Genomic DNA, 27800 nt, shown 5'->3' with positions numbered 1-27800 from the left:
GCCTGGACAACGTGGCGAAACCTCATCTGTACTAAAAATACAAAAATTACCCAGGCATGGTGGTGGGGGCTGTAATCCCAGCGACTCAGGAGGCTGAAGCAGGGGAATCACTTGAACCGGGAGGTGGAGGTTGCAGTGAGCCAAGGTCACGCCACTGCACTCCAGCCTGGGCAAAAAGAGTGAAACTCCATCTCAAAAAAAAAAAAAAAAAGGTGACAGGGACGAGTTCTGAGCTAGAGGAAGTGGCAAGTTGATTCGTGTGCATTTAGTACAGAAACAGTGCTCAGCGTCACCTTCTCCCAGACTCAGAGCCTGGCTCTCCTCCTTCTTGCCTCCCCTAAGCACGCTTCAAGGCTCAGCTAGTGAATATTAGTGAGCCTCACTCTGAGAAGTTAGTGAGCTTCTTCTGATGGTGGGCATGGAATGGAGCCTTCTGCTCTCCTGTCAAGGGAGCAGCATCTGGAGAGGATGGCTGGTGGCTTGAAGCCCAGTGCTGCTGCTGAGTCTTGAGTACTGTCCTGTGGGTGACTCGGGGCGATTCTCCCCTGATTCTGGGCTTGTTTCCTTCCACCTCCCACAAGAACACAAACACACCACGCTGTTGCTCACCACCAGGCCCGTCCAGCCTCGGGGCCTGTGATAACAGAGGGAGAGTCCTCCCAGACACCTCCTCAGCAGCCTGCTCTGGGCCAGAGTGGTTGTCCCCCTTGTCCCCATTCCTTACCTTCCTCAGCACTACAGAGACTCAGGGGCGGTTGCCTTTTGAAGCCGCGTCCTGAAGGCAGCCCTGAACACCCATCATCCCATGGGCAGTTTCTCTCACAGGGGACAGGGTCTAGGCAGATGCATACAGCAGACCCAGGGGCCAGAGCAGGTGAGGTGGGTTCAAGGATGGGAGGAGCCAGAGGGGTCAAAACTAGAGAGATTGAATCCTGACATGAAGTCTCAGGAAAAGTTCAGAGCAGAAGACAGAAGCCCTGCCAAGAGGGTTAGAAACTGTGCGATTTCCACTTGAAACGAGGAACTGGAAGCAGAAAGTGAGGTGGGATTGAGTACAGAAGGTCCAGCCAATGGGCAGGGATGCAGGGATGTTCACTGTCTCTGCTAAGGGGCTAGAGAGGGTCAAGCTAGTTAAAGCCATGAATGTGGAGGGACCTCAACCACTGAGACTGCATTTCTCTCACTGCCTTGAGCTCCTCCTTCAAATCCAGCCCTCGTCACACATGCTGGCTTGGTGGTTGTCACTGAGTTCCAGAAACCTTCCACCCGGGTCCTCCCGTCATGGCAGTGGTGGTCAATGGGGAACAGTGTCTCTATTGGCCAACCTGCCAATAGAGACTGGCAGGCTCCCCAACCTGCCCCCAACAGTTCAGGACCCTATTTGACAGCGCTGCCAGCCTCCTACGCAGACTGAGGAGGAAGCTGACCTGAGATTCAGTGCTTGCTCCTGAAGCCCCAAGGGCACTAGCGCTATCTGACATTCTTCTCTAAACCCCTTGACCAATGAGGCCAGGGACCTCAGTGCAGCCTCATCTTCCTGCCCCTGGGGACATCTGCTGGAATCCTCTGCTGCTCTGATTCTGCCAGGCCCTGCCTGCAGGGAGTTCATACAACCCTCAAGGGACCTGGGCCCCTGGGTACCTACGCACAGCCCTGGGGGAAGGACCGTCTGCGGGGCAGTGTGTCGGTGCCTCCCCTGTGGGTTCTCTCTCCTGGCCTCCAGGCCTGTTCTGGTTTCTGGGACACAAATTCAAACCCCTGCCCACACTCATCACCACTTCCTTCCCTGCCCATCTTTTAAATATTATCATGCAATAAAATATACATAATATAAAATGTGCCATCTTAGCCATTTTGAAGGACATCATTGAATGGTATTAAGCACGTTCACCTTGTTGTGCAGCCGTCAGCACCACTCAGCTTCAGGACTTTTTCACTGTCCCAAACTGAAACCCCGAACCCATGAACACTAACGCCCCATTCCTCCCTCCCTCTAGTCCCTGGCAGCCACCATGTCACTCACTGTCTATGAATTTCACAATCGTAGGTGCACATGTGAGTGGAATCACAGAGAATTTGTCTTTTTGTGCCTGGCTCATTTCACTGAGCAGTACGTTCTCAAGGGTCATCCATGTGGCAGCGTGTGGCAGAATTCCCTTCCTCTTTAAGGCTGAATCGTATTTCATTGTCTGGATAGACCACATTTTGTTTATTCATTCAGCCTTCAATGGACATACGGGTTGCTTCTATCTTCAGGCTATTGTGAGTAATGCTGCCAGGCACATAGGTGTACAAACATCTGTTTAAGCCCCTGCTTTCAGTTATTTTGGTTGTATACCCAGAGGTGGGATTACTGGATCATATGATAATTCTATGTTTATTTATTTATTTATTTATTTTGAGAAACCTCAATACTGTTTTCCACAGCAATTGTACCGTTTTACATTCCCACCGACCGTGCATGAGGGTTCCAGGTTTGCCATGTCTTCAATGCCTGTTAGTTTCTGTTTATTTTTAGCTATGGCCATTCTAATGGGTGTGAGGTGGTATCTCGTTGTAGTTTTGATTTGCATTTCTTAATGATTATTGAGGTTTAGCCCCTTTTCCTGTGCTTAATGGCTATCTGTCTCCTTTGAAGAATGTCTGCTCAAGTCCTCTCTCTGCTTTTTCATCGGGACGTTTGTGCTTTCATTGTTGACTTTTTGGAGTTGCTGCGTATTTTAAACCCCTTTGTAGCAAGCATCGTCATGAATGAGCCCTAACAACCCCCAGCCACTGACCTTTGAGAGTCCTTTTGGAGTCTGACCTCTGCAGCCATGTCTCCTTAATAGTGGTCATCTCAACTGCTCTTGTTGCAACCTTCTCTGGGTCTCTCCTCTTCCTTTGCAGCATGAGTAAGAAGCACATGGTGTTTTTTCCGTTCTGGGCTCCCAGTGGTTCCGTTTGTGTAGGACAAGTGATGTGCTATTCCTGGGACCTCCCCTCCTGCTGGGGTTCCAGCAGCATCCTGGGTCAATGACCTCTGCAAACCTTCCACAGAATTCCTCTAACGCCTCTTCCTGGGTCAGAGCAGAGAGCTCAGTGCCAAACATTTCATAATTACTGCTTCAAACATCCTGCACCACACGTGCTTCAGGGATGTTCCAGGGGCAGAGAAAGGAAGCATGCACTGGAGGTGCTATCTCGCTTCATTACCACCATCATAAAGATTGAGTACTTACCTGCCAGGTTGCACAGTGTTCAGTGCTGGAGCGCTTGTGAATGTCTACGATGCGTTGCTCACTGGGCCAAACCCTAGTTCCCAAGGCCTTCCTTGAGTGACTTCAGCTCATTTCTGGAAAGTTTCAGTGACGCCACTTTGCAGCTCCAGGAAGACTTTCTGGAGAGTCAAAGCAACAAAGGGCAGAGAAAGCAAGAGAGAAAGTAGAAGGAGGGGAGGAAGAAGTGGAAGAGCAACAGATTCCTTTTTCACTCTCAGACTTCCTCCTCTCTCCCACTCAGAGCCCCACACTCATTTGCTTAGAAGTTGCTTACTCGGCTGCCCTGGGACTTGTTTTTCACTTGGATCTGAATTCAGTGGCTCCAAGCTCCACTCAGGACTAGGGAAACCTGGGAGAGCCCAAATGCTTAGGGTCTGACTTTCAAGGAAGATGATTACCCCTAACATTGGGGCATCTAAGCATTCGTAGGTTAGCTCCTCATCTGAGAGCAACTGCCTCTCTTGGGAGAAGACATTTTTCCTTCAGAGTTGGCCTGGGGAGAGGGAGGAGGGAAGGTGGAGGGAGGGGAGGGGAAGGAGAGAGCAGGGAGGGCAAGGACAGAACACAGGTGGGAGGAACAAGGTGGAGGAGAGTAGGGAGACACTTAACACTATTTGGAGAGCAGCTACAGTGCCTCGCACACAAGACACATCTAAAGACTGAAAGTCTGGCCCCAACAGACCTTATGAAATGAGGGGGTTTCTTGTCGGATTGCTGCCCACCCTGTCCCCATGTCATCTGTGGAAAATAAGGCTCAACATGTCGCCTTTGGGACTCTACAAGTTTCTCAGAAGTGCCTGAGGTACCAGGTCGTCAAGCAGGGGATGTCGCATGGTGGGGGCCTGACCCTCCAGCCCACTATCCAAGGAGAGCTACTCAGTTTATACCTGTTCAATGTGTATTAAAAAGACATTCTGGGGCTAGGCTCCGTGGCTCACACCTGTAATGCCAGCACTCTGGGAGGCCAAAATGGGTGGATCACAAGGTTAGGAATTCAAGACCAGCCTGGCCAACATGGTGAAAGCTTGTCTCTACTAAAGATACAAAAAATTAGCCAGGCATGGTGGCAGGTGCCTGTAATCCCAGCTACTCAGGAGGCTGAGGCAGGAGAATTACTTGAACCCGGGAGGCGGAGGTTGCAGTGAGCCGAGATTGCGCCATTGTACTCCAGCCTGGGCAACAGGGCGAGACTCGGTCTCAAAAAAATAAATAACCACTGCTTCAACATAAACACACAGAGGACTGGCCTGGACTCCACCCCACCCCTCACCAAGGACCGTTCCACCTCAGACATCTCCTGGTCTTCACCCTGCCCCAGGCAGACAGTGACAGATGTCCACTCTGTTAGCCGTAAGGAACTGGCTAGGTCAAGCTGGCACAGAAGGAAGGGACTTGGATCAAGTTCGCGTTCCTCACACCAAGAACTGTTGGCCCTGGGAGCTGGGAGAAGTTGGAATTGATTGGAATGCCCAAGGTGGCTTGACTGGGCCCAGGGATGCTGAAATTCATTAAAAGGAGACCTTCTGGGGCCTGTTGTCAGTCAAAGGGAGTGAAAAAGGGCTGATGTTAACTTCATACAGAAACTCTCTAGAAAAATGAAATTGATTTCTCTAGAAATGAAAATAGAAATGTTTCATAGGCCAGGCGCAGTGGCTCACACCTGAAATCTGAGCACTCTGGGAGGCTGAGGCAGGAGGATCACTTGAGCCCGGGAGTTTGAGACCAGCCTAGGCAACATAGGGAGACCCCATTTCTACAAAAAAGTTAAAAAAATTAGCTGGGCTTCTGTAATCCCAGCACTTTGGGAGGCCGAGGTGGGAGGATCATGAGACCAGCCTGGCCAGCATGGTGAAACCCTGTATCTACTAAAAATACAAAAACAAACAAAACAGAATTAACTGGTCAGGGTGGTGCCAACCTGTAATCCCAGCTACTCAGGAGGCTAAGCCCGGAGAATTGCTTGAACCTGGAAGGTGGAGGTTACAGTGAGCTGAGATTGCACCACTGCACTCCAGCCTGGGTGACAAAACAAGACTCCATCTAAAAAAAAAAAATTAGCTATGCATGATGGTATGTGCCCATAGTTCCAGCTACAGGCCGAGTCAGGAGAATCACTTGATCATTTGGGCCCTTGGGTTCATCGCTGCAGTGAACCATGCTCTCTCTCTCTCTCACCATGCTCTCTCTCTCTCTCTCTCTCTCTATATATATATATATATATATGTGTGTGTGTGTGTGTGTGTATTTATATATATATACACACACATATACATATATACACATACACACACACATATATATAAATTTTTAAAAAGAAATGTTTTATAAAACATAACAAATACTTGGTCATTTAACCATTTTCTTACTGCTCTCAAAGTCTGAATGTCTCTTGGTAGAGAAGCTGAGTAGAAATCTGCAGAAACTCGGGAATCTGGTGTCAGCCCCTGAATTGGTGATGCTCAACACTGGCTGCACTTGAGGACCTCCCAATGGGTTGGTTAACACTTTGTTCAAGCCCCACCCTCACCACGTCTGGTTTAAGTGGCCTGGGTGCGGGTGGGCACAGGGATTTGTTAAATGCTCACCAGATGTTTGCAATAGGCAGCCTGGGTTGAGAGCCATCAAGGCAAAGTAAAAGTTGCATTAACTTCCAGCAGCCACACCCCTTATTTATGAAAGGAGTTGAAAACCTTTTCCACATAAAAACCTGCACGTGGATGTTTAGAGCCACTTTATTAATATTTGCTAAAACTTGGAAACAATCAAGATATCCTTCAGTAGGTGAGGGGATAAACTGAGGTACATGCAGACAATGGTATATTACTTAGCACGAAAGAGAATTGAGCTGCAAAGCCATGAAAAGGCATGGGGGAAACTTAAATGCATATTACCGAGTGAAAGAAGCCAATCTGAAAAAACTGCGTACTGTACGATTCCAACTGTATGACATTCCGGAAAAGGTGAAACTATGAAGAGGGTAAGAAGATCGCTGGTTGCCAAGGGGGAAGCGGGAGGAAGGGATGAATTAGTAAGTTACAGAGGATGTGTAGGGCAGTGAGACTACTCCGATATTATAATGATGGATACATGTCAAAATGCATTTGTCAAAACCCATAAAATGCCCAATGCAGAGAGTGAACCCTAAGGTAAACCACAGACTCTGGGGGATAGAGATGTGTCAATGTTGGTTCATTAATTGAAACAAATACGCCACTCTGGTGGGGGATGTTGTTGATGAGGGAAGTTGGTGGGGGATGTTGATGATGAGGGAAGTTGTGCGCATGTAGGGACAAAGGTACCTGGGATATGTCTGTACTCTGCTCAATTTTTCTGTGAACCTAGAACTGCTCAGAAAATGAAGTCTGGCTGGGCGCAGTGGCTTAAGCCTGTAATCCCAGCACTTTGGGAGGCCGAGGCGGGCGGATCACGAGGTCAGGAGATCGAGACCATCTTGGCTAACACGGTGAAACCCCGTCTCTACTAAAAATACAAAAAAAAAATTAGCTGGGAGAAATGGCATGCACCTGTAGTACCAGCTACTTGGGAGGCTGAGGCAGGAGAATGGCGTGAATCTGGGAGGCAGAGCTTGCAGTGAGCCGAGATCGCGCCACTGCACTCCAGCCTGGGCGACACAGCCAGACTCCGTCTCAATAAAAAAAGAAAATGAAGTCTGTTTTTGAAAGAGAAAAGCTATGACTCTCTTCTCCTCTCCGTTCGACAAACAGCCCCATCTACTCATGCAGTGTCAGCCTCATCCAGGATACAATGGTGAAAGTCTGAGTCAATGGATTTGGCCATATTTGATACCTGGTCACCAGGGCAGCTTTTAACTCTGGCAAAAAGCACATTGTCATCATCAACGATCTCTTCATTGGCCTCAACTCCATGGTCTACATGTTCCAGTATATTTCATGGCAAATCCAATGGCACAGTCAAGGAAAGAGAACAGGAAGCTTGTAATCAATGGGAAGCTCATCTCCATCCTCCAGGAGCAAGATCTCGCCAACATCAAATGAGGCAACTCTGGTGCTGAATATGGTGCAGAGCCCACTGGTGTCTTTAGCACCATGGAAAAGACTGGGGCTCACTTGAAGTAGCCAAAACTGTCATCATCCATGCCCCTCATGTTCTTGTGCAGATTCCATGTTTGTGATGGGTGTGAACCATGAGAAGTATGATTTCTCTTCTGGAGATTGTCAGCAATGCCTCCTGTACCATCAAAGTTTGGCACCCTTCACCAAGGTCATCTGTGACTGCAGTCCATGCCACTACTGCCACCCAGAAGACTGTTGGAGAAACTTTGGCGTGACTGCTACAGAACATCATCCCTGCATCTACTGGTGTGGCTGAGGCTATGGGCAAGGTCATCACTGAGCCAGATGAGAGACTCACAGGTATGGCCTTCTGTATTCTCACCCATAAGAGCCATGTTGGTCATAGCTTTCATCTGCCATCTGCAGAAAGCTGCAAAATGTGATGGCATGAGAAGATGGTGAAGCAGGTATCGGAGGGCCCCCTCAAGGGCATCCTCAGCTACACTGAGGACCAAGTTGTCTCCTCTGACTTTAAGAGTGGCACCTGCGCTCTTCCACCTTCAATGCCAGGACTGGCATTACCTTCCATGGCCACTTTGTCAGGCTCCTTTCCTGGGATGAATTTGGCAGCAGCAACAGGGTGGTGGACCTTATGGTCCACATGGCCTCCAAGGAGTAAGACCCCAGGACCACTAGCTCCACCAATAGCACAAGAGGAAGAGTGAACCCCCAGATACTGGGGAGTCATTGCCCCACTCAGGCTTCCCAAAGTCAGTTTCCATTCCAGACTCCTGGAGGAAGGGGAGGGGCTTCGGGAGCTCCAGCTTCTCAGGCACTATCAATGAAGTATACCATCCCCAGCCAAAAGAAAAAGATCACATAACTTAACATGGGCAAGAGTCCTCTCACATGACTCATGGTATTGAGCGTTTGGTTAGTAGAACAGAAGAGTGGTCCAGTTTCTAAAGTTTTTAATCATGTGTATACTGATAAAAGTGAAATCATTACAGGTGGTCGTTGGTTGATGTGATGCTGTGGTGTCTTTTGATGGAAGTGCTGCCATAAACTTTTCCCTCTGGCCAATCCCCAAGACCAGGCTGCTCCAGAGGGACTTTTGAGAAGAATAAGACTCCAAAGACATTAAGAATCCCCCAGTTCAAAGGAGCCCTCCCTAGCTCAAGGTTGCCTAAAATTCCAGCTCTCTCCTCCCAGGCTTTATGGGGCTGGTGTTCCTGGGAGCGTCCGTGGCACAGTGTGAGTAGCTACGCACCTAGTGGGACTGTGTTGCACCTGTTCCTGAGAGCAGGTGTGATAGGAAAGAGCAAGACGAAGGGCAGCACCCAGGCATGTGGGGGTGAGAAGGCACTGGCACATCCCTCCCACCTGGGGCTTGCTGTAGGAGAGGCATGGTCTCCAGAGGTCCCGTCCTTCCTTCACCAGTGTGCAGGATGCTTGGTCAGTCCTGAATATTACAGCCAAACCCTAGCCAGGGCCCCTGCCACCTGAGGCAGAGGCTGAGTGTGTGAGGATGGAGTTCCCATAGCCTGCTGGCAAACTCTTTGAGATCACACACATCCTAAGAGCAAAGGAAAAGAATCCATGCCAAAATCCATGCTAGCCTATGTCCCTCTCTTCTCCAGACTGCTTTGGGAGCTTTAGTTCTTGTAGAAACCACACTTTGCGGATCCAATTTCAAGACTTGCCACATGGCCCTTGTAAATGAGGATGTGCACTTCTCAAGCCTGAACAGTTTGTACAAAGGCCACAGTTGGTCATTCCAGGGACAGTGTCAAAAAAGCGGGTGGTCTTCCTGAGAAGCCAAGGGGTGACACACCCCTGCAGGGGTTCATTCTATGCATGGCACATTTAAGTCAAAGCTCTCCACGCACACGGTTCAAAGGAACAAGCTCTGGGATATTTTGCAGACCAGCAAAGGGTTCCCATGATGTGGGCAACTCTCACATCCTTGGAGGCATCAGCAGGGTTGGCTGGGATGCAGGTTGCAGCTTGTGCTGGAAGTGATAGTCACTCTCAGAAGGAAACCTGGACCACTTCTCCCTTTGAGAATGTTGGAGTGTGGTGGAAAGAGCTGGATGTCCAGAGTCATGAGACCTTCTGGGTACAACCCTATGGTCATATCTTCATCTCAGAGCAAATGCAAATACCCTGTAGTGACTATCACCCTGGAAGGTATGAGGATCAGAGGAGGTGCTTTGGAAACACCTTGAAACTGTATAGAGCTTTTTGGATATAAACTTGATACTGCCTGATCTCCCAGTGGCCCTTTGGGAGGAAATGGGATCACTATTGAACCCAATGCAAGTCTCAGAGAAGTCAAGACACAGGGTAAATTGGTTGTAGAGGTCACTTGTGCCTGTCCCACACATCACAGCTGCAATCCTTCTTTTGGGTTGCATGATGCAGGTCCCCGTGGCTTCCAACACAACGAGTCCTCCAAGGTCAAATGTATTTTTAAGTTTCTCATCAGAGTTCTTTGAGAAAGGGAACGCTCTTGTCAGTGTCTCTTTTTGCAGAAGATAATTAATACTACTGATAAAATTGCTGGTTCTGTGGGTAGACCCGTGATGCTGGGATCACATGACCCTGCAGGCCTTTGAGTCGCTGGAAGCTGTTGCCTTCCAGAGGGAGCCCTGCACCCCAGGGCTGTGCAGGAGGAAAGAGGGAGCCCATGGGAGCAGCGTCACATTGTGAAGGGCCAGCCAACCCCTTGGACGGTCCTGGTTCCCCCGAAGACACATGACAACACTCCTTATAAATAGGCTCCTCCAGCTCAGGCAGTTGACAGTTTCAAGAAATCCGTTAGAAGAAACAGGCAGAGTTGTGATGCTGGCAAAGTTCTAGGGCTTTTTTTTCTTCCCCATTTTAACTGTTAAAATTTATCTCCGACATTGCACAAACGAATGAAATCAACAGCCTCTTATCAGATCCCAAATCTGTCAGCCAATGTCTACCAGCCACTTGGAGCCAAAAGCCTCTTAGCACATGTGTGACTTGAGCTGAGAAGGGACCGGGACAGGAGCGCAGGCAGCTTTGTTCTGGCACCCTCGTTCCCAAACATTTGCTCATTTAGAGCCCAGGAGGCAGCAGTGCCTCCACTGCCTCCGATCTCGGTTCTGTGGGCTTCCAGATAGGGTTCAAGCACCTCCCTAACAAGCCTTCATCTCTTTCTTCAGTCACCAATCACCACCCATGGCCGTAGGGGCCAGTGGCCAAATTCTATGCTGTCCTCCTAGCCTTTCATGCATGCCCAGGTCTCCATGGGGTGGAGAGGTAGAGGTACTGCTGTGAACCCACAGTTGCCTTAAATGGCTTGGGCTGAACCAGGTAGAGAAAGAAGCCCAGGATTCCCTGGGGCACAGTCACCCTGGCACTCACCTTGGGCTGAGCACTTTCATGACTGGAAGCTTGGAGAGCAAGTCCTTGAGCAGTACCTCTGGCTGGGCTGGCTCCAGGAGTTTCTGATCCTGGACAGATCCCAGTGTGCATCTCTCCAAGACATGTCTGTTCCCATGACATGTGGAGGAAAGAGACATAAGACTTAACGTAAGTTTCCCTAGAGTTCCTCTAGGTTAATCTATCTATGTATTCCTGGGGTCAGCACATGAAAGCTACCAATAATAATAAGTACCACGCATGGGCCATCTCCCATATGCCAGGCACTTTTTATACAGGCATAGCTGATTTTATTGCACTTCGCTTTATCGTGCTTTGCAGAGATTGCATTTTTTACAAACTGAAGGTTTATGGCAACATGGCATTGAGCAAGTCTATAGGTGCTCACTTCCTGTCTCTGTGTCACATTTTGGTAGTGTTTGCAATATTTCAACCTCTTTCCTTGTTATTATATCTGTTATGCTAATCTGTAATCAGTGATCTTTGTTGTTACTACTGTAATTATTTTTGGGCACGAGAAACCATACCCATATAAGACAATGAATTAATCAATTAATGTTGTGTGTGTTCTGACCGCTCCACTGAGGCTGTTCCCATCTCTCTCTCTCTCTGTCTCTCTCCTTAAGTCTCGCTATTCCCTAAGACACAACAATATTGAAATTAGACCAATTAATAACCCTACAATGGTCTCTAAGTACTTAAGTGAAAGAAAAAGTGGTATGTCTCCCAACTTTAATCAAAAGCTAGAAATGATGAAGCTTAGTGAGGAAGGTATGTTGAAAGCCAAGAGAGTCTGAAACCTAGCCCTCTTGTGCCAAACAGGCAGGCTGTGAATGCAAAAAAAAAAGTTCTTGAAAAAAGTTAAAAGTGCTACTGCAGTGTACACACGAATGATAAGAAAGTGAAACAGACTTATTGCTGATACGGAGAAAGTTTGCGTGGTGTGGATAGAAAATCAAACCAACCACAACATTCCCTTAAACCAAAGCCTAATCCAGAGCAAGGCCCTAACTCTTCGGTTCTATTAAGACTGAGAGAGGTGAGGAAGCTGCAGAAGAGAAGCTGGAACCTGGTAGAGATTGGTTCATGAGGTTTAAGGAAAGAAGCTATCTCCGTAAAATCAAAGTGCAAGATGAGGGAGTAAGCGCTCCAGATCTTGCTAAGATCATTGATATGAAGGTCACTCACTAAGCAACAGATTGTTCATGGAGATGAAGAGCCTTCTATTGGAAGAAAAAGCCATTTAAGATTTTCATTGCTAGAAAGGAGAAGTCAATGCCTGGCTTCAGAGCTTCAAAGGACAAGTTGACTCTCTTGTCAGGGGCTACTGTAGCTGGTGACTTGTACCGTTCAAAAATCATAGAGCACTTAAACTTATGCTAAATCTACTCTGCCTGTGCTTTACAAATGGAACAAGAAATGCTGGGTGTCAATACATCTGTTTATATCATGATTTACCGAATATTTTAAACCCACTGTTGAGACCCTCTGCTCAGAAAAAAAAAAAAAAAAATTTGTCAAAATACAACTGCTTATTGAGCATCAGGTCACCCAAGAGCTCTAATGGAGATGTACAAGGAGAGGAATGTTGCCATGTCTGTTAACATCCATTTTGCAGCCCAGGAATCAAGGAGTAGTTTTGACTTTCAATTCTTATTATTTAAAAAATACATTTTGCAAGGCTGTAGCTTCCACAGATGGTGATTCCTCTGATGAATCAGGACAAAAGAAATTAAAACCTTCTGAGATAATTCACTATTCTAGGTGCCATTAAGAACATTCATGATTCATGGAAGGAGGTCAAATACCAACATTAACAGGAGTTTGGAAGAAGTTGATTCCAACCCTGGATGACTTCAAGAGGCTCAATTGAGACTTTGATCAATTTACCAGAGGAAGTCACCGCAGGTGTGGTGGAAATAACAAGAGAACTGTAATTAAAAGTGCAGCCCGAAGATGTGACCAAATTGCTGCAATCTCATGATAAAGTTTAAATAGGTGAGGAGCTGCTTTATATGGATGGGCAAAGAAAGTGGTTTCTTGAGACAGAATCTACTCCTGGTGAAGATGCCATGAACCTTGTTGAAATGACAACAAAGGATTTAGAATGTCACATTGACTCAGTTGATAGAGCAGTGGCGGGGTTTGAGAGGACGGACTCTAATTTGGGAAGAAGTCCTACTGGGGGTGAAATGCTATCAAACAGCATCACATGCTACAGAGACATCTTTCGTGAAAGGAAGAGTCAATTGCCGAGGCAAACTTCACTGTTGTCTTATTTTAAGAAATTGCCACAGCCAACCCCACCTTTGGCAACTACCACCCTGGTCAGTTAGCAGCCACCCATAGCGAAGCAAGACCCTCCACCAGAAAAAAGATTATGACTCGCTGAAGGCTCAGATGAAGTCTAAGACGTCACCACCCGGCACCTCCTTGTCCTCACCCTTGACAGGCTGAGCCCCGAGGCTGCCTCTGAGAGAAACACAATACACTGGCGTGTCTGTGCCTCTGACACACCACATCAGACAGACACACAGACAACCCGATAGGAGGCATAGACCCGATGGGGAGGCCTGGTGGACAGCACAGGAGAGCTCAGCCAGCCATGTTCGTTGAACCCTTATCGCAACCCCAGCCCCATGCTACGCCCTGTAAGGGTTTGAGAAGACGCAGAGGCGAATGATCCAGACTTAGCCTCCTGAAGAATGGATGAGCAAGTGCTTACCTGTGTTTTAAGGGTCCCCAGGATCTGTTTTAATTAAGGATGATAAGGTACACAGACACAAAAATGACTGTCATGAAGGAAGAAGCTTATTCTGCTCATACATCCCTAGAAACAGGAGGCCCAGCACAGCACACAGGGCCTCACAGGAGACACTGGGCCAGTCAGGAACAGAGGAAGAGGGAGGAACTGTGGGCTGGAGCCTTTTTCTGGTTTGCATGGGAGGAGTGGATAAGCGGGGCACACAGGCTTAGGATCACCTAGTTTAACTAATTTCAGGGCTCCGGGGCAGATGACTGTCCCTAATGTCTGGCAATGGCTCTGGGGTAACTAAGGCAGGTGGATAGACAGTAGCCCTCCTGTGAGAGCCTGATAGGGAAGGTGATTGGGTGTGGCCTCCGGATTGGTGGGTTTTCATATGAAGATGAACTCGCAGAGGAGTTTGCTATCTCTAGGAATTAGCTAGCCCTGGGAGGGGCAGTCCCCCCAGGGTCACCAAGGCCTCAGATGTCAAAGTGTCATGAATGAATACGGAAAAGTAAAGACATAGGTAATACACCCAGTGCCTGAGGACCCATCAGGGCAGAGGTCTGCCCTGGGCAGTGGATGTCCAAGAAAGGACAATAATGTTCACGTATTTAAAACATAAGTCATATCCAGGATCATACATTTTTGGGATGATAAACCAGAAAGAATATGCTTCTATCAACATCTGTCACCACCACCTCCCTTCATTAGTGCTGTTACCAGGTAGAGACAGGCCTTTAGTGTCAGGGCTATGAGAGCCCCTGCATGGCTGGCCCCACCCTTTCCTGCCTCTGCAACCACATCCTTGCCAGACCCTTTTGCTGCAATCCCTTCAGCATGCCAGGCTCCTCCTGGCCACAGGGCCTTTGTGCCTGCTGTGCCCGTGCCCAGCTGGGCCCTCAGCTTACCCACCACAGAGCCTGGCCTGGGAAACTCTTAATCCCGCTTCAGGTGTCAGCTTGAAATCAGGCCCATCTTCCCTGATTCTCACTCCCTGAACGTGAGCTTCCCAGGACTGCTCTAACTTCTCTCACAATTACTGTTTCAGTGGTTTATGTATCACTGAAGTGTTGATCTGTCTGAGCCAGACTTCTCTGCTGCAGTCCAGAAAACAAACTTTCCTGTAGACTCTATCTCTATACATCAAATACATCAGGATTCTCTAGAGAAACAGAACCAGTGGTGTGTGTGTGTGTGTGTGTGTGTGTGTGTGTGTGTGTGTGTGTGTGTGTGTGTGTAAATACCTTTATGACAAGAAACTGGTTCACATGACTGTGGAGGCTGAGAAGTTCCAGATCTGCAGTCAGCCAGCAGGAGACCCAGGAGAGCCATTAGTGTAGCTCCCATCCGAGGGCAGAAGACCTATGTCCCAGCTCAGAGATCAGGGATGAGGAAGAGTTCCCTCTCACTCAGCCTTTTCATTCTACTCAGGCCTTCAGTTAATTGGACCGGGCCCACACACATTGGGGAGGGCCCTCTGCTTTCTTCAGTCTACTGATTCCAATGTTAACTTCATCCAAAACCTCACAGACATGCCCAGAATAATGTTTGACCCAATACCCGGGCACCCAGTGGCCCAACCAAGATGACACGTTAAATTGTCCATCGCACTATCTTAATGTTTCCCAGTCTCCTGGAGCTTAAAATGTCAGATATTGACCTCAGTACCTTCCCCCTCTCAGCACAAAACCCTGAACACTCTGCCTTCTACAACATTTTTCAGACACATGCCCACCTCCCAGCCCCACCAGGCCTGGCTTGCTTTGGGTCTTATGACATCCTGAGTCCCAGCCACTGCCTGTGTGACCTCAGACCAGCAGCATTTCCTCCCTGCACTGTTCCCCACATGACACCTTTCTGTCTCTCTGATGTCAGGCTCTTGCCTAAAATCTGTCTGAAGTCTCCTCTCAGGGTAAAATTTCCACTCATGAGCCCGTCACGGAGGCCTGCCTAACAGAGCCCTGACCCGCCCCTTCAGGCCCATTTTATCTGCCACCCCAGGAGCCACCTACAGTTCTGAACACCTCTGGCCTCTTTATACCTCTGTGCTGCACCTTCCTTCCCCTCTCTTTGCCTCCTCCCTTGACTAACCCCAGTCCCACCAAACACTCACAGCCATCTGAACTGAACTCACCATACGTATCCCACAAGTGTTCCTTCTCCTTACCCTTCATCCCTTTTCAAATATTACCACCCTTCATAGCATGAATGGATTCCATCGCATGCACCTGCACACATCCAGAAGCGCATTCACAGAGCACTGCATGGAGCTATGTGCGCCAACAGCTCGGGAGACTCCCCTACTGGCTTTGACTTATGATGTAGTTTATGCCCTTGGGTGGAGAACACTTTGCAAAAGACACAGCTTCCATCCCTGCACACCCAGCCACCATGACAAGGCTGGGAGGGTGGGGAACGGGGGTCCTCATTCTTTATTCATAGCCTCATGAACTTCAGGGAGCACAGGCAGCATTATCCCCAAGAGGGTTGCTCCTTCTTTCCTTCCTTCCTTCAACAAACATACTTGGAAAGTGTATTTCATGACTAGCACTGTGCCAGACACTGGAGATAATAAAGAAAAATAGCACTGGGCCTATAATTGGGAGTCTAGATATATGATACAGAAGTGCAACTGACAATGCAAGGAGCAGTTGCACTAGCACAGTGGTTCTGGGCACAGAAAGCACTGATGGAAGGGAAGGAGAAGGGGAAAAGGAGGGAGGGAAAGAAGGAAGAGGAAAAAAGAAAGGACGGGAGGAAGGCAGGAAGGCTTCTGCAAAAAAATTAAAATCAAATTGTTGATATTCTTTTTATTTGTCTTTTTTGAAACAAAATGACACTTGCCCATGTCCTGGCCCATGGTATCCAAATGACACCTGGCCCATGTCCTGGCCCCTGGTATCCAAATGACAGCAGCGTGATCCTCCTGTGAGGTCCTTCTGTGGCCTCTGATCTGAGTTCCTGAAAACAGAGGGCCACTCAGGAACTGCTGTCCCTCAGGTTAGCTGGCTGGTGGCGAGCTTTTGAAGCCTCTGCTCTCTCTCCTGCTGGAAGAGCTCCCCAGGGGCCACCAGGAGCCAAGTGATCGCTCTCAGCCTCTGTCAGCTACTGGAGATCACCAGACCTTTGCATACCCTGGGCAGGTGCCAGGGCCTTTAAGGAGGCTTTCTGGTCTGCAGGGATGTTCTGTGGGCTCCAGTATTCTGGCAAGCATCAGCTTATTCTGGGCTTAGTCTTCTTGCTCTATGACTCCTGCCTCTGTTTTGCTTCTTTTTAGTGATGCCCTGTTTCCATCTTATGTAGAAGGCCTGTAAAATCTAATATCTGCACAAACCCCCAGGGGTTGTTAGGGACATTGGAGAATGGCCATGTGTCAGCCACTTGGTTGGATTTTACATCCCTTGGACTCGAATACTTATAATTTAAATTTGAGTCTCTGTCAATGTAACTCTTATGTATGTTCTTTTTAAAAATTTCTTTCCCCAAAATCTAGGGTATATGTATATATGCTCAGCACCAAGAATCTGTTCCTTTCTGAACAGAAATTTTCCTTTCTGCCAAGATTCTTACACAATTCATCTTCATAGATCAACAATAAATCCAAATCGGAGTTCCCTTTATTGCTTCCTCTTTTTGCTTTTCATTTTATAACTAATTCAATATTTATTTGGAAATATTGTGAAATATTTAAAATGTACACAATGCATATAGAATAATTCAATGAACTACTGTGCATCCACCACCCAATGGAAGAAATAAAACATTATCAGTACATTGGAAGCCCTCAGGGTACCCAGTCCCAGCCTGCATATTGACCTTCCCACAAACAGATAAACACCGCCATGAAATTAGGGTTTATAATAATCATACTTTTCTTTATACCGTTAGTACATATGCTTGTATTTCTATGTAGTATGTAGCGTATTAAACTGCTCTTGTGTCGATATAAAGAACTACCCAAGACTGGATAATTTATAAGAAAAACAGGTTAATTGGCTCATGGTTCTTCAGGTTGCACAGGAAGCACAGTGCCAACATCTGCTTCTGGGGAGGCCTCAGGAAGCTTACAATCATGGCAGAAGACAAAGGGGGAGCAAGAGTGGCAGGGGAGATGCCACAGTTTTTAAACAACCAGATCTCATGAGAACTTGCTTACTAGCCTAAGAACAGCATCAAACCATGAGGGATCTATCCCCATGACCAAAACACCTCCCACCAGGCACCACCTCCAGCACTGGGGATTGCATTTCAATAAGAGATTTCAGTGGGGACAAATATCCAAACAATATCATTCAGCCTCTGCCTCCTCCCCCAGCAAATCTCATGTCCTTCTTACATTGCAAGATACAATCAGGCCTTCTCAATTGTCCCCCAAAATCTTTTTTTTTTTTTTTTTTTTGAGACGGAGTCTTGCTCTTTCGCCCAGGCTGGAGTGCAGTGGCCGGATCTCAGCTCACTGCAAGCTCCGCCTCCCGGGTTTTATGCCATTCTCCTGCCTCAGCCTCCGGAGTAGCTGGGACTACAGGCGCCCGCCACCTCGCCCGGCTAGTTTTTTTTTTGTATTTTTAGTAGAGACGGGGTTTCACTGTGTTAGCCAGGATGGTCTCGATCTCCTGACCTCGTGATCCACCCGTCTCGGCCTCCCAAAGTGCTGGGATTACAGGCTTGAGCCACCGCGCCCGGCCGCCTCCCAAAATCTTAACTCTTTCCAGTATTAACTCAAAAGTCCCAAGTCCAAAGTCTCATCTAGAATGAGTTCCTTTCACCTACGAGCCTATAAAATCAAAATGAGTTATTTACTTCCAAGATACAATCAGGGTACAGACATTGGGTAAATACTCCCATCCCAAATAGGAGAAATCAGACAAAAGAAAGGAGCTACAGGCCCCATGCAAGTTCAGAACCTACCAGGGCAGTCACTAAGTCTTAAGCTTCAAAATAATCTCTTTTGACTACACGTCCCACATTCTGGGCACATCGTATGTTGAGTGGTCTCCCAAGGCCTTGAGGAGCTTTGACCCTGTGGCTTTGCTGGGTTCAGCCCCTGAAGCTGCCCTCACAGCTTATTGAGTGCCTGCCACTTTTCCATGTGCAGGATGCAAGCTGCCGGTGGATCTACCCTTCTGGGATCTGAAGGACGGTGATCCCTCCCCTTGTCACAGCTCCACTAGGCAGTGCCCCAGTGGGGACTCTCTGTGGGGGCTCCAATCCCACAATTCCCATCTGCACTGCCCTAGTAGAGTATCTCCATGAGGGCTCTGTCCCTGCAGCGGGCTTCTGCCTGAGCATTCAGGCTTTCCCATACACCCTCTGAAATCTAGGCAGAGGCTGCCAAGCCTCCTTTACTCTTGCACTCTGTGTGTCTGCAGGCTTAACACCACATGGAAGCTGCCAAGGCTTATGGCTTGCATTCTCCAAAGTGGCAGCCCAAGCTGTACCTGGGATCCTCTGAGCTGAGGCTGAAGCTGGGGTGGCCTGAATGTGAGAAGCAGTGTACTGAGGCTGCACAGGCCCTGGACCTGGCCCACAAAGCCATTCAGTCCTCCTGGGCCTCTGGGCCTGTGATGAGAGGAGCTGCCTCAGAGACTTCCGAAAAGCCCTAGAGGCCTTTTTCCTATTGTCTTGGATATTAGCACTTGGCTCCCTTTTAGTTATGCAAATGTCTCTAGCAAGTGGTTTCTCCCCAGCCTGCTTGAGTTCCTCCTCTGAAAATAGGCTTTTCTTTTTTACCATATGTCCAGGTGGCAAATTTTCCAAATTTTTATTCTTTGTTTTCCTAAGTTTCAACTTTAGGGCATTTCTTTGCTCCAGCATCTGAGCATAGTTCATTAGAAATAACCTAGTCACATCTTGAATGCTTTGCCGCCTAGAAATTTCTTCTGCCACATACCCAAGATTATTACTCTTAAGTTGAAACTTCCACAGATCCTTGGGGCATGGTCATAATGCAGCCAAGTTCTTTGTTAAGGCATAACACTCATGACCTTTGCTCCAGTTCCCAATAAGTTTCTGACTTCCATCTCAGACCTCAGCAGCCTGGACTTCACTGACTATATCACTATCAGCATTTTGGTCACAACCATTTACCCAGTCTCTAAGAAGTTGCAAATTTTCCCTCATCTTCCTGTCTTCTTCTGAGTCCTCCAAACTCTTCCAACCTCTGAACATTACCCAGTTCCAAAGCTACTTCCACATCATTAGGTATCTTAATAGTAATGCCCCACTCCTTGGTACCAATTTTCTGTATTAAACCATTCTTGCATTGCTATAAATAAATACCCGAGACTGGGTAATTTATAAGAAAAGAGGCTTAATTGGCTTATGGTTCTTCAGGCTATACAGGAAGCCTAGTGCCAACATCTGCCTCTGGGGAGACCTCAGGAAGCTTACGATCATAGCAAAAGGCAAAGCAGGAGCAAGAGTGCTGGGGGAGATGCCGCGCTTTTAAAAAGCCACATCTCATGAGAATTCGCTGACTAGCATAAGAACAGCATCAAGTCATGAGGGATCTACCCTACTGACCCAAACATCTCCCAGCAGGCCTCACCTCCAGGATTGGGGATTACATTTGGTATTAGTCTGTTTTCATGCTGCTATAAATAACTGCCAGAGACTGAGAAAATTATAAAGGAAAGAGGTTTAATTGACTCACAGTTCAGCATGGCTGGGGAGGCCTCAGGAAACTTACAGTCACGGCAGAAGGCGAAGAGGAAGCAAGGCACCTTCTTCACAAGGCGGCAGGAAGGAGAATTACAGAGCAAAGGGGGAAGAGCCCCTTATAAAACCGTCAGATCTTGTGAGAACTCCCTCACTATCACAATAACAGCATGGGAGAAACTGTCTCCATGATTCAATTGCCTCCACCTGGTTTCTCCCTTGACACTGGGGATTATGGCGATTGAAATTCAAGATGAGATTTGGGTGGGGACACAAAACCTGACTATATCACATTCCAACAAGACATTTAAGTGAGTACAAGTATTTAAGCCATATGATATAGTATTGTTTTTTATGTGTTATACTTATTAGAACTAAATCTTGAGGATACATATTCTTCTGTAACTTTTCTTACTCAACACATTTTTTTTTTTTTTGGAAGGACTAAATAATTTATTTTTAAGACAATTTGAACTTCCATTTTGTTAAATTGTTCTTAATTATTACCTATTAATAACTTCTTCTTTGAGTTTCTCTGCAAGCAGTCTCCTCTTTAGTAATGTTTGCTTCTCCTCTGCTGTCATTTCTGGTTTCTCTGTCATTTCCTCTACCTCCCCAGTGGGTTTTCCTTTCTGCTCCGTATTTTGTATCTGCTTAGTCCTCGTATCCTTTCTCATGGACATCAACTTATCTCTCTTCTGCTTGAGATAGTGTTCTCGTTGCCGAAGTTCTTCTGTTCCAAGTAGTGATAAATTTGCTATTGGTCCTTCAATGCTCGCATGCTCTAAGCCAGGAATCTTCAGGCCTTTTTGTGGCAGGGAGAAAGTTTCAGACCTTTCCACTTTTCTTCCCAAAGGGTCTATTGACTGATTAGCAAAATGCACTTTAACTTCTGAGGGTGGGTGTGTAAAATGTTCACCATCTCCTAGGGAATTATTCATTATTGCAGCTTCACTGGAATGCACTGTGGGCTCTTCTGTTTTAGCCTCTGATAACTGTTTTTTCCTCTTCCTTTCTTCTTCCTGGTCATATTCCTCTTTTGATTTTCTAAGACCTTCCCTCAGGATTTTCATCTTTTCCTGTTCAAGGTCACTGACCACATCAGAGCCATCGGTTAAGCAGTCAGGTAATACACCATTTCTCTCTTGAATTATTCGAATGGCTTGCAGCTGCATTTCAATGTTTTCCTAGACCATCATTGCTTTAAAGATAGTAAAATCTTCTGCTGCCAACACAGGTTGCAAAATGGCCTGTGAGGTATGGGTCTTTGCAAGAGGAGAAGTGCATGCTTCTTGAAATTGATCTTCATTAATTCCAATTTCTTTGAGGTAACCTTCTAACAGCTTTTCAACTAGTTCTTTGTATTCCTGATGAATCTCTGTATAGGTCAATTTGTTTTCTTCTTCATCATCAAAAACTTCACATTTCTGTTCCACAAAGTCCAAGATGGGGATGGACCAGTCTGGGCCTCACAGGAACCCCGCGATGCTCTCCACCACCCACTCCACCTCGTCCTCTTCTTCCGCAGCCATCCCGCCCCAAAGGGGCAACGGGGAATATCCCTAGGCCAGACCGCCGGACCCTGCTTAGGCCTTTGGGTCACAAGGAGCCGAGAGACTCAACACATTTTTGAAATCATGCATGTTAATATATATAACACTAGCGCATGCATTTTCACTGCTGCATACTACTCTCTTATATGTCTGTAACATGCTTCATGTATCTATTATTCTACAGATGAACATTTAAGACGTCTCCAGTTTGCTGTTGGGATTTTGTTTTGTAATTCAAAGAATGTTGCTATAAACAAATACCTAGCCTGGGTAATTTATAAGAAAAGAGGCTTAATTGGCCTCTTTCCTTTGCATTCCTGGGAAAAGCTCAATGCTGTCATGATGTACTTTTGTTTTTATAAGTTACTGTATTTGATTTGAAACTTTACACAGGGACTTGCAGTCATGGATGGCCTTTCCAAGAGTCAGGAACTTCCTTGAAGGGCCATGTATAATTCAAGGTTGGGTGGTATCACCAGCCTGTCATGCCTGTTCCTGGCCCCCAACCCAAACTTCTCTGTGCTCCCATCCCCCTCAAAGATACCCTTCACCCCTAGCCACAGAGCCCTGCTCACATCTGGAACAGCCCTCCCCTCCCCAGCTGGGTCACTGTCTTGTGGCCGTGCCTGCCTCACCTCCTATGTCTGTGTCTCAGTCATCTGCTGTAAAGCCCATATTTACCCAGTGTCCATGTTCACATCTCCATCCTGAGGGTGGCTGGAGAACATGTCTCCTACACAGCCGGGTGCTGCTGTGCATGTGCATGTAAAGTCTGGCTGCCTGGGATGCTCCCTCTTTGAAGGCTCTGCAGAGATGACTGGGCTGGGGAAGCAGATACTTGCTGGCCATGAAGCCTCATTGCAAGTTGTTCTTGAACATCTGAGCCCTTTCTGGTGCCCACCAGGCACCATGACTTCCTCTCCAGAATGTGGTTTTGCCTGGGTGCAGACAGAACCAGCTTGGGATGCTCTTGGCCAAGGGTATTGGGGATCCTCTGACCTTCTGCAACGGATCCAAAGATACCCAGAGCCAACTGACCTCAACCTCACCCTTATGGAAGACTCACCTGCATGCAGGTTGTTCTCACACCCTATCTTCACAGGAAAAGGCAGATTGAGGCTGCTGAGTCAGCCTTGATTGCACAGACAGAGCCTGTGCCAGATTTGGCCCTGTCGAGGGGACTGGTGCCTTATTTTCAACACTCCTTTCTGGTTCTACTGTTCGTGTTTCTAAAATAAACAGGACTAAATCATAAAAGAGAGAGAGAGAGACAGAGAGAGTGAGAGAGAGAGTTCTATTTAGGAGAGACAGAGGTCCAACCTTATTGGGAAATGATGGGAAACCTGGATGAGAAGTACACTTTCTTTAAGTGAACATAAGGATTTGCAAGAAGAGTAATTTGGCAGAGTGCTATTTTAAGATATTAATATGAGAGAGAGAGAGAGAGAAGCTAGTGCTTAATGCTCTAAACAGGGTCTGTGACAAAAGAGACTCACTTCTTGATTCCTTATTTTGTAGGAAACCCTAAACACTTAGGGAAAGGGAATTCACAGAGCACCTTGAGGAAACCTAATGGAAGAAAGAAGCATGCAGGCTTAAAAGAAATGCTCCTGCCACTTCTGCCGCTGCCCCCTACCAAGCCCAGGCTGCCCCTCAAAGAGGTCAATAAACTCCAGAAAGGAAATGGCCACATAAGGGGTCCAGATGGATGGGGCCACAGGCCCATGCACAGGAACTACTTTCCTCTGGTGTGATATGGGAGCGACAGTCACCAGGCATCCCAGCTGCATCCTGCCTGTACTGATGTCCAAAGACCAAACGGATGCCCCCGATGGGCAACAGGACTTTGTTAAACCCCATGATTGTAGTCCAATGCTAAGGAAGGGGGAAACCTCCCGGGAACAACCATCATTATGTTTTTTATCTGACCGAATAGAAGTTCAGAGTTAGAAAATATGAAAAGGTATTTATTTTTGCACACCCGGTTTGTGTGCTATGCATCACGCATCATTAAGTGGTAAATTCTACTGTTCTGTCTTGTTAGCCCAAAGCTGTAAAGAAGGCTGTTACCGCAAACTACAGACAACGCACTTGATAGAAAGCAGCAACATCCTGAATTCTGGTCTTGGAAGGACATACCCAAGCAACAGCAGCGACTCACCCACCTCAGGACCCAGTTCTCAGCCTCTGTGTGGCTGGCTTTTAAAGCTGAGAAAAGGTGGTAGGAATGTAGAAATCCAGTGAGAAGAAAGCCATGGAGCTTCTGAGCACTCTGTGAGTAGCCAGGAGCAACATGTTCCCAGATTCTGAAATTTCCACAGTAATAAGTCTGCCAGCGGTGGAGTCATGCCGGGGATGGAGCATGTGAGCTTAAGACCCCTTGTTCCTACTTTCTACAAAGCCATAATAATCATCCTATTAGGCCTCAGTGCGTTTCCCACAGGGGCCCCGGTGGGCTTGTGTGGCAGCGACATTTGACACAACCATGATTATTTTTTGGATGCATATGGAAGATGCTGGTGGTTCTATTTTATTAAAGAAACATGGAAATAAATTCATCTCAGAGAAAAGATCAAACCATGAAGTCACACAGAAAAAGGAATGGACCAGAATGTTCTCTGTGTTGCGCTTGGTGCTGATTCCTAAGGTTAATAGTTAAATTGTCTTTTAAAGCCATTTTCTTTCTTCTCCCTATGTTTAACTAATTCTATCCAATCATCTAGCTCAGATTCAGGACTGTTAACCTGGAGAATAGGGGAAAAGCAGAGGTCTCCTTGGTAACTATGTCTGTACACCGGCTGGAGCTGCTGCCTCCGGTGGATCTGAGCAGAGTGCTTCTGAATCACTCTTGCTGCTCAGCTCCCAGCAGCTTTGCCTGGGGGCATCAAGAAAGGTTTAGAAAGATGAGCACCAAATACCCCTGTGTTCAGAGGACCATCTATGCTTGGGTGACACAGCCCCTGCTTCTCCGTCAGGATTTTAAAATTTGCTCCTATCTGTTGCAAATCTGCCTTTCTTTCTACTTTATCTTCAGATCTGTACTTAGATCATCGGAAACTTTTTTTGAAATAAAATAGCACCCTTTAACTCAGAAATTCCTACCTGGGAATCTAGCCCAAACAAATTAATTCACAAGATAATAAAAGCTGTATGCATGAAGATGTTCACTGCAGAACTGTTTTATACCCGTGATAAACAGAGACAGGTTAAATGACAGGAAGATGATTATACGATTGTGGTATATCCAGGCAATATATTATTACACTCAACAAAAGTATAACTAACACTTCGTGGCAGCAGGAAACAACATGTCTTACAATCTTAAGTTTTAAAAGAATACACGATTATAGCAAGTAAAAGATACAGGCCGGATGTGGTGGCTCATGCCTGTAATCCCAGCACTTTGGGAGGCTGAGGTGGGCAGATCACCTGAGGTCAGGAGTTTGAGACCAGCCTGGCCAACATGGTGAAACCCCGTCTCTACTAAAAATACAAAAATTAGCTGGGTGTGGTGGCGGGTGCTTGTAATCCCAGCTACTCGGGGGGCTGAAACAGGAGAATCGCTTGAACCCAGGAGGCGGAGGTTGCACTCCAGCCTGGGCAACAAAGAGCAAAACTCTGTCTCAATTTAAAAGAAAAAAGATATATATATAGTTTTATATATATATCTATATATATATAGATATATATCTATGACTGTGTGTGTATGTATATATATATAATATATATGTGTATATATATATACACACAAAGTGCCAGAAAGGAAGGCACAAAATAACACCAGTAATACCAGGTGAGTAGCTGTAAACATGAATTCCCTTCTGATGTATGATTAATAAAATAAATAGCACTCTGAGCATCTTCAAATATAAACTAAATGTCATAATTGCTTGCCAGTGTGAGTTCCAGAGTCCAAAGGCTGACTATTCTTATGATTTCTTTTTAACTAAGCCTGTTAGGTATGGGGCCGAGTGAGTCAGAAAAGATTGAAAGTTGAGCGTTTTCAAATTTGAAGAAGGATTTCTTTTCACCAAAGCAGTAAAATTGCTCTCTTTTTTCTACCCTTATTTTGTTTTAGTTTCTCTAAGTTAAATGCTAATTTTTATTATCTATTTTTTTAAAATGCTGCTTTCCATGCAAACTTTAGATCTTTAGGTAACTATTTTCCAATTAACCCTCTTATCCTCGCTGCATCAAGCTGGTCCTTCTCTCTTACCACTGCAGGCTCAGAAAATCATCACATGTTAGTTGGGCATGATGGCCCGAACCTGCAGTCTCAGCTACTGGGGAGAGTGAGATGTGGGGATCACTTGAACCCAAGATTTCCAGGCTGTAGTGCCTGATGATTGTGTCTCTGAATAACCACTGAACTACAGCCTGGACAACATAGCAAGACCCTGTCTCTTAAGCGTTAACTAATCAATTAAAATGAAAAGAAAATCATCACATGTTAGAACTGTAAAGGATGGGGCCAGGCATGGTGGCTCACACCTATAATCCCAGCACTTCGGGAGGCTGAGGCAGATGGATCATCTGAGGTTAGATGTTCGAGACTAGCCTGGTAAACATGGAGAAACCCCATCTCTACTGAAAATACAAAAATTAGCCAGGTGTGGTGGTGGACACCAGTAATCACAGCTACTCAGGAGGCTGAAGCAGGAGAATCACTTCAACCCAGGAGGTGGAGGTTGCAGTGAACCAAGATCATGCCACGGCACTCCAGCCTGGGTAACAGAGTGAGACTCCATCTCCAAAAACTAAAAAGAAAAAGAACTGTAAAGGATGCTAGAATTCTTCTGTTCAAGATTTCTCAAATTAGGGTCAGTTGGAAGTAGGAAGGTATGTGGCTTTGTTGTTACATAGTCCTTTAATTTTATAATAGCATAAGGCTATATATAAGCATAAGGCATTTGCAATGGACTGAATGTTTGTGTACCTCCAAAATTTATGTGTTAAAATCTTAAGCCCCAAGGAGATGGTATTAGGAGGTAGGGCCTTTGGGAGGTGATTAGATCATGATGGCAGAGCTCTCATAATGGAATTAATGATCGTGATGGTTGACTTTGGGTGTCAACTTGGCTGAATTGAGGAATTCTCAGAAAGCTGATAAAGTATCATTTACTCCGAATGCCACAGCAGGCACTGAGCTATTCCTCTTCTGCGGAAAGGGACACCCAACTGGTTTGACTTTGGACTAGAGTGTTTCCCAAGGAAACTGGCCTGTGGGTCAATGGACTAAGTGTGGGGAAATCTGCCTTCGATGTGGGCAGGTACTAGCCAACTGACTGGGGGCCTGAATGGAACAAAAAGACAGAAGAACAGCAAAGTTCTCTCCCTCATTTTACCAGGGCTGAGACACCCTTCTTCTCCTGCCCTTGGACGTCGGAACACCAGGTTCTCCAGCCTTTGGACTCTGGAACTCATACCAGCAAGCAAAGCCAACTGAGGACAGCCACAGGCACCCAACTCCAACCTCTGAGAGCGGCTGCGTGGGCTGAGCCCAGCAAAGCCATGGAGATGGGGCTGCCCAGGGCTGTGGGGGATCAACCCTCACCCAGTAAATTCAGATACCAAAATGTAGCGTCAAAGACGATTGAATGCTTAAGATTTAATGACATTTGCCCTATTAGGTTTAGGACTTACCTGGGATCTGTTATTCTTTTCCTCTTTCCTATTTCTCCCTTTTGGAGTGGAAATGTCTGCCCTGTCCCTGTACCACCAAAGTATTTTGGAAACATTTAACTTGTTTGATTTCACATGCTCCCAGCGGGAGGGAGGGAAATTTGTCTTAGAATGACTCCTGCCTGGGGTCTCACCCATACCAGATTCAGATGAGTCTGTGGGCTTTAGACTTTTAAGTTAATACTGGAAGGAGTTCAGAGATTTGGAGCTATTCGGATGGAATGAACATATTTTGCATGTGAGAAGGACATGAATTTGGGGTGCCAGGGTTGGAGTGGTGGAATGCTTTGGTTTGAATGTGTCCCTTCCAAAATTCAGGGTTGCCAATGTGATAATATTAAGAAGTGGGGCCTGTGGGCTTCATCCTGGGATGCAAGGCTGGTTCAACATACACAAATCAATAAATGTAATCCAGCATATAAACAGAACCAAAGACAAAAACCACATGATT

The 27800-nt window shown here is 46.7% G+C and overlaps 1 protein-coding gene across 1 annotated transcript; it reads right to left on the bottom strand.

Annotated features, from left to right (window-relative positions):
• Positions 1-20550: 20550 nt before the first annotated feature.
• LOC105526606 (cilia- and flagella-associated protein 36-like) lies at positions 20551-21646 on the bottom strand. The gene is given in 1 exon segment (XM_011962640.1): positions 20551-21646. A coding segment is annotated over 1 exon segment (1029 nt). The 3' UTR covers positions 20551-20617.
• Between the last annotated feature and the right edge of the window lie 6154 nt (positions 21647-27800).

This window comes from Colobus angolensis, unplaced genomic scaffold (genome assembly GCF_000951035.1).
Source record: "Colobus angolensis palliatus isolate OR3802 unplaced genomic scaffold, Cang.pa_1.0 Scaffold6, whole genome shotgun sequence".
NCBI classification, from domain to species: Eukaryota; Metazoa; Chordata; class Mammalia; order Primates; family Cercopithecidae; genus Colobus; species Colobus angolensis.
This window is presented reverse-complemented; position numbering and strand designations above follow the sequence as displayed.